Consider the following 14,454-nt stretch of genomic DNA (forward strand, 5'->3'; position numbering starts at 1 on the left):
GATAAGGAAACAGCGTCAGGGTCGGGAACAAAGCCAGTAGTCAGCAACAGAAGACAGCCACGGAGATGAGAACGATGCCAAGCCGAGTATGGGAGCGAAGAGACAAGCCAAGCCGAGTTCCAGTCCAAGGTCCAAAGGGTGAAGTTGTCACAAGAAAGTCCACGTCACGGGATGGCACAAAAAGCCAAGACAACAGAGGCGTGGGGAATCCCCCCCCCCCCCCCGGCCAGCTGGCATGTCATTCTACATTTGTAGAATGTCCCCTCATACGTTTGGGTAGATCTGCTGGAGGCCTGCTGGAGAGGTGGCTTGGTGGCCTGGTAAGTTTTCTTTTAATTTTAAAGGCTTCTGGGGGGAGAGTGTGGGGACAGAAATGTATGCCAAAGCAGGTTTTTAAAACCCGCTTTGGTGCACATTTCTCGGAAGTTTGGAAGTGCCCTTAGAAACAATGGCAGTGGCACCATAGGTAATATGTGTTAATACAGGGTAAACAGAGGCATAGTAAATCTCGGTTTGAAGATATTTTTATCAGGAAAATCTTATGATGAGTCATTCCAAAATGAAACCAGAGTTAGTGTCAGAAAATGAACCTCCCAAGTCAGATGGCATTTAACGAGCTACTGGGATACAGCAAAGGCAACAATGAGTAGTACCATAGCTAATGATGCCACTGGATTCAAGCCAAAAGGACATTCATCTGTTGATGTGCTCAGAGTTGAAAAGACAGTCGCAAGCTTCACAACACTTATCATAAGAACACAGAACGTGAACAGCATGAATCAGGAGAAGGTAAACATAGTAAAGCAAGAAATTGAACATGTAAATATTGCAATACTTGAGATGAACAAGCTAAAATTAATACGAACAGGACATTTTGAATGAGATTATTACACAGTGTTTTACTCAGGAACTGAAAGTCTGAGAAGAACTGGACTGGCATTAAAAGTGAAGAGATATGTGGCAAAATCATTGAGAGGACATAATGCAAAATCTGACAGAATAATGTCAATAACGCCTTGGGGAAAGCTATCCAAGTTTATGGTCTTAACTATAGAGGCAGAAGAAGAAATCGAAAGATTTTGTGCTGCCTGAGCCTGCGGAGGCCGCAAGGCTATGGGAACTATCTACTGGTATTGCTATCTACTTCCCCTCACATATACATGGCTATCATGTCTCCTCTCCGCTTTCTCTTCTGTGGATAGAGAGTTAAACTTCTCAGAATTAGTGGAATCTTAAGTAATTCTAATGCTTTTAATCCAAGTGGTAATAAAGGATATAAGTACAAACCATGCCATATTTTAAAGACTTTATTTATAGAAAGAAAAAAAATCCCTTAAAATCAGGGGATGACCCAAGCATTATAATACTTGTTGGGCAAAAAGAGGTAGATGTGCCTACCATATGTGGCAATTTTCACCCCACCAGCCCTAAAACTGAGGAGAAGGGGAGCCTGGGAAGGATGCCCGTGTTGGCCAATGGTCCGAAAATGTTTGTTCTTTGGGAACCCAGAATGAAAATGTTCATTTGGAAAGGCACTCATTTTCGGGAGAGGTTCTTGAAAACAAAAACAGGGCCTTACGAATGAAACAATTTGTATAGCAATTCTATACAAATGCTCAAGACTGCTGTATATAGGTTCCATCACATTCCAAAGCTTCAGATATTGCCCTCCTTGAACCTGCCATCTCAAAACTTTACAAAATGTAAATGTAAATATAGTTGGTGAGTTTTTAAAATGAAAAACTTGTGTGTGGCTTGTCAAATTTGCAAAATGTACTTAAAAACAGCAGATCCTATGATGTTATCTTGCTGAGTTCTGCAGCTAAGTGACTGAAGCTAACAAGGTTTCTAAATGAGTGGAACATTTGCCATAACCAAGAGGGGGGAAGGATTATTTTATCTGTGTAATAATTATTCTGTGGGAGCTCTTCAATTGAGTGCATCCACAATGCGAGGCTTAATAGACTCCCAGTGTTAGGTTTCTGAAACTAATGATCATCTGTAGGGATGTAAAAGAATGTATGCAGATTTTTTTTTCAAGCAGGTAGAGAAATCACATGTTCATCGAGATACTTTGCATTACAGCAAATGATATATTGCATTAGAGAAAAAGAACTCACATTTTTTGTCAGCAGCAATGAAAAAAGGTTCACTTTTCCTGCAAAATGCATTTTGCACCAAGACAGATTTTTTTTCACAATTTTTTTTCCCCAATGAAACCTTAACCAAAAAGATCCCATAATTTGGGGCCTAGGAGCTTTTATATGCAAAGAATAGGCTCTAGATTTAAGCCTTTCTTTATAACTTCCATTGAGAAAGAGAAAGAGAGATAACAGGAGAAATGGCCTTGTAGGTCACTTACTGGTTCTGTTCCTTTCTTTCTGCTTTGTGAGACAGCTTCCCAAAATAAACCTTTTCATCTTTTTCGGGTTGTGCCTTTAATATTAACAGAGGGAATGAAACCTTATTAACAGTGGAATGAAACATTTCAGAAAGTTTCTGAAAAGGAGAAAATGTGTGTATGTAAATACTTTCATAATTGTATGTGTATTCCACCTGAACATTATGAAGAACTTCCTGACCGTATGAGCTGTTCAACAGTGGAACTCTCTGCCTTGGAGTGTGGTGGAAACTCCTTTGGAAACTTTTAAACAGAGGCTGGATGGCTGTCTGTCAAGGATACTTTGTGCTTTTCCTGCATGGCAGGGAGTTGAACTAGGTGGCCCATGTTGTCTATCCAACTCTATTATTCTATGATTCTGTGAAACCTAAACATGTGCAAAATCTGAAGGCTGGCTTAATAGGCAGGCCTTTTTATTTGAACAAAAGCTTTTGGTTTCTTAATCGATTTATTGACAATAGCTTACACTCCTACAGTGAACAGTGTGTGTGAGGGGATGCACATGAACGACTCTATTCAAGTTGTGTATGTTGTGAGTGATCTGAGGGCACCCTGAGTGTTTTTCCTTGTCATTGTGCATTTGGGGGTTTGTTTGTTTTTTTCCTGTTATCATTGGCAGCCTTAATTGCAGAATCGGCTTTCTTTTGTGACTTTTAAAATGTCTGTAATTCTCCTCAAATTCCCAATTTCTCCCCGATTCACTAATGACCAATGCACTTAATGAGTCAGAAGCTTATTCAGTGGCATCTATGCACAGCAACAACTTGTACTGCTTGCATTTATGCAATAATTCATGACCAATTGGAAAAGTAACTGAATTGCTTTTTCTCTTGTGTTAAAATTTTACCCTCATGGTTCAGCAGTACACTCTGAAGATGAATCTACACTATAGAATTAATGCAGTTTGGCTATGCGTTTACTGCCATGGCTTAATACTATAGAATCATGGTGTTGCAGCTTTACAAGGTCTTTAGCTTTTCTGCCAAAGGATGCTGGTGTCTCACCAAACTGCAAATCCCATAGCATTGAGCCATAGGAGTTAAAGTGATGTTAAATTGCATTAAGCATAAGTTTACTCAGAGAGTTCCATTCTTTGTGTGTCTGGCAGCTAACTTACAATTAGCAAACACACTGAGTCATTCTGTACATTGAAATATAATGAAATTAGGGATGGTAATTTGGGGTGTCCTAAGGGAGCAATCCCCGAGAAGCTCTCCTGCAGAAGCCCCATGGGCAGGAATGAAAACATAGTAACCATCTTCATAGAATTTTGCCTTCAAAATGGTGATTATCTTGACCAGGAAATAAGATAGTTCTCTCACTCCTCCCACCATTGTACCTATAAAGCAATGGGGATCTAATAAAATATGTAAAATACTTATGGGGAAGCAGCTATTGCAATCTATGGGGGTTTGTTCCTGTTGATCAGGAAGCAGCTGGGTGACATTTCCATTCCTCTTCCTGTATGACATAAGGAAAAATTTCCTTTTGCTTGTTGCACTGAAGATTTGAGTCAGAACATCATCTCCTTCCAGAGCAGCATTTCTCAACCTGGGGGTTGGGACACTTGGGGGGGGGGTCACGAGGGTGTTTCAGGGGGTCACCAAAGACCATCAGAAAACACCTACTTCTGATGGTCTTAGGAACCTAAATTCCTCCAGTATTTTCTGTTGGTCATGCCAATTCTGTGTGGGACGTTTGGCCCAATTCTGTCATTGGTGGCATTCAAGGGGCTCTTTGATTATAGGTGAACTATAAATCCCAGCAACTACAACTCCAAATGTCAAGGTCTATTTTCCCCACACTCCACCAGTTTTCAAATTTGGATATATCGAGTATGCAGGCCAAGTTTGGTCCAGATCCATCATTGTTTGATGTCCTCAATGCTGTCTGGATGTAGGTGAACTACAACTTCAAAAACTCAAGGTCAGTTCCCACCAAACTCTTCCATTATTTTCTGTTGGTTGTGGAAGTTCTTTGTGCTAGGTTTGGTTCAAGTCCATCATTGGTGGACTTCAGAATGCTCTTTGATTGTAGGTGAACTATCAATCCCAGCAACTACAACTCCCAAATGACAAAATCAATCCTCCCCCAACCCTACTAGTATTCAAATTTGGACATATCAGGTATTTGTGCCATATTTGGTCCAGTGAATGAAAATACATCCTTCATATTAGATATTTGCATTACAGTTCATAACAATAGTAAAATTACAGTTATGAAGTAGCAACGAAAATAATTTTATGGTTGGGGATCACCATAACATGAGGAACTATATTAAGGGGTTGTGGCATTAGGAATGTTGAGAACCACTGTTCCAGAGTGATAGGAATAGACCCATCAATCATAGTGGCTGCATTTTGGTAAGCTTTTATGGGTTTGAATTGGGATTCGTTGCAAAGCAGTAACTATAATGCTTGTTTTGTTGTTTATTCATTCAGTCACTTCCAACTCTTCGTGACCCTATGGACCAGGCCACGTCAGAGCTCCCTGTCGGCTGTCGCCACCCCCAGCTCCTTCAAGGTCAAGCCAGTCACTTCAAGGATACCATCCATCCATCTTGCCCTTGGTCGGCCCCTCTTCCCTTTTCCTTCCATTTTCTCCAGCATCATTCTCTTCTCCAAACTTTCCTGTCTTCAGTCAGACATTATTTCCTGGAGTGTGGACTGGTTGGATCTTCTTGTGGTCCAAGGCACTCTCAGGATTTTCCTCCAGCACCAGAGTTCAAAAGCACCTATCTTCCTTCTCTCAGCCTTCCTTATGGTCCAGCTCTTGCATCCATAGGTTGCTATGGGGAATACCATTGCTTTAACTGTGTGGACCTTCGTTGCCAGTGTGGTATCTCTACTCTTCGCTATTTTATCAAGATTGATAAAATCTATAATGTTTACGCATCTGTAAATCCCATGCTGGATTCTGGCCATTCATTTATATCCTGCTTTACTCTCAACAGTGAAATTCAAGGTAGCGAACAGCATAGTTGAAGCCAGGACTAAGTTTAGATCTGCTGGACCGGTACCAACTCTGGCATCCAATGTGAGTGATTTTATCTGCAAAGTAGTTGGCAGGTTCTTCACAGTGGACATTTGAATGGTTCACCTTCTCTTCTGGGCCACTTTGTAACATATCCCATACCATTTGAAACAGCTCCACTGAATAGTTTCATGTGGATTCAAAAACATACGCCAGTAAAGTCCTTTTTTGCTATCTTTATTATTGTACTTTAGGCCTTCAGATAAAATTACACCAGGTTTTGATAAGACTGTTCTCCATCGGTGTTTCCATAATCTCCATCCCATTTCATTGCTGTTCCTTAGAGTTCCAGAGAGTTGGTTAAACCTACCCCAAGGGAGCAGAGTGCTTTGCTTTGGCCTACTTGCCATCGAAGGCTATCAAGCTTTTTGGTCTTTCCTTGTGTTTGGCTAATTTTTCAGATTAGTTTACTCCCTTGCTGGCTGATTGTAAATACAGCTCAGTATTTAAAGGTGTCAAAAGGTGTGCCACATTTATGTAGCCTGAAGTATCATCCAGTTAAAATACACAGCTGACAAAAGACTATACTTTCTTTTTCTGCTTAAATAGCCTAGTCTGCTCTTCTGTATTAGACAGTAAAAATGTTATTTTAAATGGTTTCTGCCAATGTTCCTGAGCTCATATCTGATATTTATTCACTATCATGATTATAGGTATTTATTTATTTTGCTATTGCTGTAACATTTCAGTACAGCTTATTTATTTTTGAGCTTGTGTCTAAAACAGGCATGGACAAACTGAGGCCCGGAGACCGGGTGCTGGCCCCTAGGTGCTTACCTAAGGCCTTTCTCGTTTTCCCTGTCTTTTCGGTATAAGGACATGGTGGCCCACCACATCCTTATGCAGAAACGACGGGGGAGGAAGATGCATAGCAGCTGAGAGACCTCTGGAGTGCTCTCAGCCACTGCATGTCTTGCCCTCCTTCCTGCATAAAGACGGTGCAAGTGACCCTGTCCTTATGCTGAGAGGATGGCACAAGGAAGGTATGTAATGGCTGAGAGCCCTCTGGAGCACTCTCGGCCATCGCCTGTCTTGCCCTCCTCCTGGCATAATGCCAAGAGGACAGCCTGAAGATTGGGGGGAGGAGGATCGGGGCAGTAGACACATGTCTTCATCCCGACATAAGGATGGGGCGAGCAGCCCCGTCCTTATGCTAGGAGGACAACCTGAGGATAACTCGGATCCTGCCCCGCCCCCACCCTACCTCACACTTTCACAGGCCCTCTCCCTCCCAGGCCCGTCCCACCCGGTATGTGCCCGGCCACCCTCTTTCCTGGCCTGGCTGGGCCCACAATGTGGCCCCAAGGCAAAAATGTTTGCCCATGTCTGTTCTAGAATTTCATAGGGTACATGCAAAGAGGTCTGGCAGGGGGGGAATCTTTTTAAATCCCACCGCTGCCACCAAATTGCAAAGATGTCAGGCAGGGATTCTGGCCTGCATCAATAGGGGAATAGCATCTAGATCCAGGGAAGTTATGCTCCCCCTCTATTCTGCCTTGGTCAGACCACACCTGGAATACTGTGTCCAATTTTGGGCACCACAGTTGAAGGGAGATGTTGACAAGCTGGAAAGCGTCCAGAGGAGGGCGACTAAAATGATTAAGGGTCTGGAGAACAAGCCCTATGAGGAGCGGCTTAAAGAGCTGGGCATGTTTAGCCTGCAGAAGAGAAGGCTGAGAGGAGACATGATAGCCATGTACAAATACGTGAAGGGAAGTCATAGGGAAGAGGGAGCAAGCTTGTTTTCTGCTGCCCTGCAGACTAGGACACGGAACAATGGCTTCAAACTACAGGAAAGGAGATTCCACTTGAACATCAGGAAGAACTTCCTCACAGTGAGGGCTGTTCGACAGTGGAACTCTCTCCCCGGGGCCGTGGTGGACGCTTCTTCCTTGGAGGCTTTTAAGCAGAGGCTGGATGGCCATCTGTCGGGGGTGCTTTGAATGCGATTTCCTGCTTCTTAGCAGGGGGTTGGACTAGATGGCCCATGTGGTCTCTTCCAACTCTACTATTCTATGATTCTATGATTCTATGATTCTAGGGGGAAAACTTTTTAAATCCCACCTCTGACACCAATTGCGGAGATGTGGAGGAGTTTCTATTAATTAATTATATTTATATTATTATTATATATTTTATATCTGCTGCCACCAGTTATTAAAGATGTTTTATTTAAAAGCTGCCACCAGAGGTAAAGATGTTTATAATGCGGCCAACGGATGTTAAGGGGATTATCAACTCTTGCCACTACTATGGGAATATGTAGCCACTAGCTACTTAGAGAGGAGACTTTTTAAATTTTATTTTTCTTTCTTGTTTGCTTTTTGATGGTAATATATACATCAGAGACTGAGATGTTAAAAAGAACAATAACACGTTTATTCAGGCACAAGCTTAATGGTTACAGTAACTTCTTTAGAGGCACTTAGATTAATAGTTGCAAAGCTATATTGAGATGTATCAAACTTTAAAATACCACTTCTTCCTTTACTGCTTTAACCTGCAATCACCCTGTGAATTTCAATCACAGACTATCTGTTCCTTATCTGGAAACAGACTACCTTAAAATAAGCCACCAAACTTATTTTAAACTGACTCAAAATCAAACATTTGAACCACCCTGATCCCTTCACTGAGGATCAGTCTTAACTGCACCTCCTCAGGGCACAGACTAATTTAAAATAAGTCACCAATCTTATTTTAAACTGACTCGGAGTCAAACATTTGAGCCTCCCTGATCCCTTCACTGAGGATCAGCCTTCTCTGTACCTCAGCAGGGCACAGACTAATGGCTGCTTTTTCAAACCTGCACTTCTCCACCAGAACGACAGTTGGCTCCACCCACTTTTCCATGGCAACCAACTCATGGGTGCAGAGTAACTGAAATATTGACCCTTTTAAAACACAACTAAACATGGCATCTGTAAACTAAAAAAAATCACACTTCATTACAGTACATAAATTACTCATGGTGTTTTTTTCCTCATTTCTGGCTCTTAAGGTGTTGTTTTCTCTGTTACTTTGAAACTCAGGTACTCTGCTATGGCTGACTTCTCTGGTTGAGTTAGTCTGCAGTGCCTTTCATGTTCCTTGATTCGTGTTTTGGCAATGCTGCGCTTGGTGGTCCCTATGTAGAATGTCCACAGCTGCATGGTATATGGTAGACCCCTCTCAAAGGTGAGAGGATGAACAATAATCTGGATAATCTGGATTATATGGCAGGTCCATCATGGAAAAAGAGGCCTTTTATCTGCTTCTGGGCCTAAGCATGATGGAGTGTAAATCCATCTTCTCTCCCTCCAAGGCCATGACAGTGGTAACAGGAATGGAGGATCTGTTATCTGGTTCTGCACCTAGACATGAAAGAGCAGTGCCTGCCTTTTCTTCTCTCCTTCTGCAGTGGCAATTGATCCTATACTGCTTAAACAAATAAACATGCAAACCAAAAAACAAGGCAGTTCATTAATGTTTAAATGCAATGGTTAAGTGCATGTATAAAATTAACATCAATGTTGCATCTTGATCTGTTCTCAAGGAATGCTTTTTGCTTTCTTTTAATCCATTGTACATTGCTTTGATGTATCTGGTGAGCTGAGAGGCAATAAACAAATACAATAAGTAAGCATAACATAAATAGAAAGACAGTTTGCCTTAAGAATACAAAAGAAGCAAGGAGCAAAATAGGGTTAATGGGCATCTATTAGATGCATTGTGGAGGCAGGTAGGAGATGAGTTTATGTTGTGGGAATGGATCGCCAAATAGCTAGTGTTTTATAATAAATAACATTTAATAAACTTCACACAGATAGCTGTGTGTGTGTGTATGTCTTCAACTGACTTGTCAACCTATAGCAACTCCATGAATTTCACAGACTTTTCTGAGGCAGGGAATACTCAGAGGTGGGCTTTGCTAGGCCCCTCCTCAGAAATATAGACTACAACAACCGGTATTCATTGATGCTCTTCTAACCAAGTACTAAGCAGAATAACCTTGCTTTGGTCCCTTTAATTTTGTGCCACCTTTAAGTCTAAACAATTTATTTCAGCATATACTTGTATACAAATTTGGGCAACATTCTTGCCTTCCCATTTGAAGACAAGTCTAAGTTATTTACCTGAACACTGGTGTCAAAGAGCTATGGTAAATCCAAGGCTGATCTACACTCACCACTTAGGTCAGTTTCAAATTAGTATTGAAGAAAGTAGTTTCCCTGTAAGGATGATGATATAGGAAATCCTGAACTGACAGTTATTTCAGGTGATTGGTTGGTTTGATGGTTGTTTTATATTTTGGTATAATGTTCTTATTTTGTTTTATGTTATTGTTTATGTATTTGCTATGTAGGTACTTAGTATGTTGTATTTTAACAATGTTGTTCTTGCACATCCCCATGTAAGTCACCTCGAGTCCCTTCGAAGATATGGAGGCGGGATACAAAAAAAGTTATTATTATTCCCCATCTGAAATGCACATGTCCATAGACCACCTTGGGTGTTCACACCATGATTCACATTATGTGGAGCCTGTTACACTCAGCACTGTGGTTTACATTGGAGCATGGTGATACTCAGTAAGAGCCTTATTTTGGACTTTCCCACAATTTTGTTTGTATGGGATTATATGATTCTGCAGTATGCTGCAGTGTGTATTTCCAGTTTACATGATCTTTTATACTGTCTTTTTACCGGTGAATGTGCAGTTCCTAGCGCCCATCGCATTTGCATCGCTGCACTTTATGTGTATTTTGCACACTCTGTTTTATCCTGCTTACATCCTTCTTTTAACTGTTGGATCTTACAGTGTTTTGTATAGATGTTGTTTCTGTCGGTATAAATGCATATAAGCATTGGTCGGAGCATTAATAAATTGGTTGGTTGGATAAGAAGAAGAAGCTTACATGGTCTAACTTTTGAGTTTTGAAGGTACATTAAATGGTCAGTGTAGAGGGAACCCATATTTCCCGTTTTCACTACAATGGTTTCAGTAAATGCAGCTTTCATTGCAAGGCAATTGATGTGAAGTCTGTGGTGATAGCAGCTGACTACCTTGTGTGTGTGTGTGTTTCTAGGAAATGAAGTGATTGCAGTGGACTGGAAAGGACTAAAAGATGGGGACCAAATCAACATGGACAGCACCAGTTCGCTCCATGGCAGCAGCATCCACAGGCCCTCCAATGAGGTGAGCATCTGTTCTATGTTTACAGAGAAGCAAGAGATCAGGGGTGAAGAATCAAGCATAGAGATGCTTCCCTCAAAAAAAAAATAGAGATCTATTTGCATTATGGGTCTTGATTCCTAAATTTTCTAAGTTGTCTTTCTTTTTGTTGTCGAAGGCTTTCATGCCCGGGATCACAGGGTTGTTGTATGTTTTCCGGGCTGTATGGCCATGTTCCAGAAGTATTCTCTCCTGACGTTTCGCCCACATCCTCAGACATCCTCAGGCAGGCATCCTCAGAGGTTGTGAAAGTAGCTAGTAGATGTAACAATTCAATGCAAATTAGGGTGATTAACTGCAACATTTACACTGGCCTCCAACTGACAAGAGTTCTTCCCTCACCCTGGACTTCCCACAGATATATATAAACCTTCCTTGCTGAGTTTCTTCATACCTCACAACCTCTGAGGATGCCTGCAAAGATGTGGGCGAAACGTCAGGAGAGAATACTTCTAGAACATGGCCATATAGCCCAGAAAACATACAACAACCATGTCTTTCTTTTGTTTTGGAACTTTTATTTAGGATTTCAGGAAATATTTGAAAGCCATTTTTTAAAAAAAAGGCTATTTGAAAATTTCAGCCTAATGAGCTTGCAATAGTCCAAAGTTTTGAAACATCTCAGAAATGCTTCAAGCAAATCCCAATCCAAACAGTTTTCCCAATGGTTTAGATAAGTGTTGATAGCACTAAGACCATTTATGTTCCCATTATGACTTTTTGATGTATCCAGGAGGAGGAGATTCTACACTGCCCTATATCCCAGGATTTGATCACACATTATCTTCTTATTCCAGATTATCTGGCATTGTAGAATCATATAATCTAGTTCAAAGCAGATCATCTGGGATCAGATCCTGGGATATAGGGCAGCAGTGTAGATCATCCAGTCTTACTTTCAAGTTCCAGGTGGTTTAATTACCAGGTGGTTCATTCTTAAAAGCAGCCATGGATTGCCTGAATTGCTGAGGCTGGATCTATAATGTTATATAATCCAGATCATCAAAGCATATCATCCAAATTATCTGCTTTGAACTTGGTTATATGAGTCTATGCTGCCATATAATCCAGTTCAAAGCAGATAATCTGGATTTTATATGGCAGTGTAGATGAAGCCTGAGATGCCACTGCCAAACATTCCCTGCTATAAGAGAAAGCAGAACATAGAAATGTCATCCCTGTGCATTTTCATTCATAATGGCACCTCCTTCCTGCTGAATAGGGGTGTGTGTATATATGTGTGTGTGGAGGGGGCACTTTTCTGTCCTAGTCAGTGGGGCTTGTACAGGGAAGAGAAGTTTATCTCTTTGCCTCTAAATTTCTCAGAATAGAGATAAAAGTGGATGCATGTGACCCTAACCCAGCATTCATCAGCCCATGTGATTTGGCTGGGAGTGGGGAGAATACTACCACCCTACAGGTTTTTGAGAGGGAGTTTGGCAGGTAAGTGTATTTTGATGGACACCACAGTGCAGCCTATCATATCTCTTGGAATACTTCAGTGGAGGGAATGAAGGGAGTAATAAGTGCTGACAGTTTGAAGTGGGAACTGGGAGTCAGATGTGTCCGGGTGTTGGTAGCATTTTTTCAGGGTCTAAGACAGTGCTGTGTTCCAAGAGTTCCTTGTAATTTAACAATCCGGGTGGGGGGGGGGGGGGAGGACCTGTAATCCTCTTCATATAAAGCAATGGTTTTTCTGTCTAGGTAAAAAAAATATTAAATAACAAGATTAATACCGATGCCACAGTTAAGAGATGCTCAAGGTGTATCTACAGTAGAGTCTCACTTATCCAACACTCGCTTATCCAACGTTCTGGCTTATCTAACACATTTTTGTAGTCAATGTTTTCAATACATCGTAATATTTTGGTGCTAAATACAGTAATTACTACATAGCATTACTGCGTATTGAACTACTTTTTCTGTCAAATTTGTTGTTGAACACGATGTTTTGGTGCTTAATTTGTAAAATCATAACTTAATTTGATGTGTAATAGGCTTTTCCTTAATCCAGCCTTATTATCCAACATATTTGCTTATCCAACGTTCTGCCGGCCCGTTTTTGTTGGATAAGTGAGACTCTACTGTATCTTCTTATCTCAAATTCTGAAATCCAAAATACTCCCAAATCTAAAAATTGTCTACATAGGTGGCTGAGATAGTGGCATCTTTGCTTTCTAATGGTTCAGTGTACACTATCTTTATTTTATGCATAATTTTTTTTTCACTTTTGAATTGTTACTGTTAATTCAACCCTTTGTTTTAGGATACACAGAGGGCCCTTCAAGACAGGCCTTTAATCTGAGACCTGTTTCGGTTTTACCGGAGGCGTCCAATTGACTCCTCTGGTAAAGGCTAATTAATGTGGAATAATCCAGGATTTCCCGGTTTCTCAGCATTAATTAAATACCTAATCAGATCTTAACAAAAGATTGGGCCTGTAGGGATTGACTTCCGAAGTCGCGTTCTGCAATTCTTAGCGTCAATCTCCACAGACATCTCGCACTTTTGGACTTCTGGAGCCCAAAGGTACGATAGGGCACCCACCCCCTCCTTCCCAGCAGCTGATTTTACCCCTAAAACATACCCAAAAAAGGCTGGCAGCCGCGGATCCTCACCAGAGAGTTTCCCTTGCCCTCCCCCCTAATCTCCTGAGTCACCATTTCCTCCAGCCAGGAGGATGCTACAGGCAGGCTTTGTGGCTGCCAGTGCGTTTTGGGTTTTAGGGGTGAAATTGGGGGCTTTGAGGTGGCTTCATACCATCCCAATTTGATTCACAATGGTATGTAGCCACTCCCCCAGGAAAGCCCAGGGTTTGAGTTGGGTGCGAGAACTAGAACCCATGTGGAAGCAGGTTATTTTAACCCAATTCTGTGCGGGCTTCAGCTCTGTCTGATAGCGTCCTAAGATGCAAGAATGATGAACCAATGAACTTTTCGGATTTTCTTTCGTCAACAGGAGTTTCCTTACAGGACCTTTTTTAAAGTGATGTGGTATCATTGCTCAGTTCTGTCAATGAATGCCATGTGTAGGTTATTTCTGCTGTTTGTTAACAAATGAAGTATTATCTGCATGACACTAAAACAGTGGTTCTCAACCTGGGGTCCCCAGATGTTTTTGGCCTACAGCTCATAGAAATCCCAGCCAGTTTACCAGCTGTTGGGATTTCTAGGAGTTGAAGGTCTAAAACATCTGAGGACCCCCCCCCCCCCCCGGTTGAGAATCACTGCGCTAAGACTTTTATTTGAACACATGATTAAGCTGCCTAGAATCCTGACAATATGAAATTAATTTCAGGTTTAGACTTGGGTCCCGTCAGCAAGAGATCTCATTATACACATACAGCATATGCAAACACGGGCATTTCAAAATCTGATAAGAGTCCAGAACACTTCTAGCTCCAAGTGTTTCAGATAAGGGGTACTCAACCTGTTCATATAATAGGACCTTCCTTTAGACAAGTGGATGTTTGTTCAGATGTACATCTGAGTCAGTGTGTTTTCAAATATTGATCCTCAGGCAATTTGTAACATCTAGTTTATGTAATTGGTAAAATCATGTTTGACACAATCCTGCAGCACTTCAGTCTAAAGTCTAGACATAAGGAAGAGAGAATGAACGAAACCAGAGAGCGACTGAAAGATCTGGCTGGGATGGGCAGGAATAAGAAACAATTCAATGATGTTTTTGCATTGAAAAACTTCACCAGAGTCCAGAACCAGCCAGATAATGTGCTGCAGCTGGTCATAGTATGTCCCATATAGGGCTTGAAACTGGGGTGATCCTGAATGAAAATGGACAGGAG

General features: G+C 41.4%; 1 protein-coding gene across 3 annotated transcripts in view; it reads left to right on the forward strand.

Moving 5' to 3' along the window:
* The window catches only part of fam131b (family with sequence similarity 131 member B), a 74,313-nt gene that overhangs the window by 35,970 nt on the left and 23,889 nt on the right, over window positions 1–14,454 (forward strand). For all 3 annotated transcript variants that reach the window (XM_008119425.3, XM_062971748.1, XM_062971749.1), the window contains exon 2: window positions 10,504–10,613. In XM_008119425.3, the coding sequence (XP_008117632.3) occupies window positions 10,504–10,613 (110 nt within the window). The remainder of the gene's footprint in view (window positions 1–10,503; window positions 10,614–14,454) is intronic.

The sequence above is a fragment of the Anolis carolinensis genome, chromosome 2 (assembly GCF_035594765.1).
Source record: "Anolis carolinensis isolate JA03-04 chromosome 2, rAnoCar3.1.pri, whole genome shotgun sequence".
NCBI lineage: Eukaryota > Metazoa > Chordata > Lepidosauria > Squamata > Dactyloidae > Anolis > Anolis carolinensis.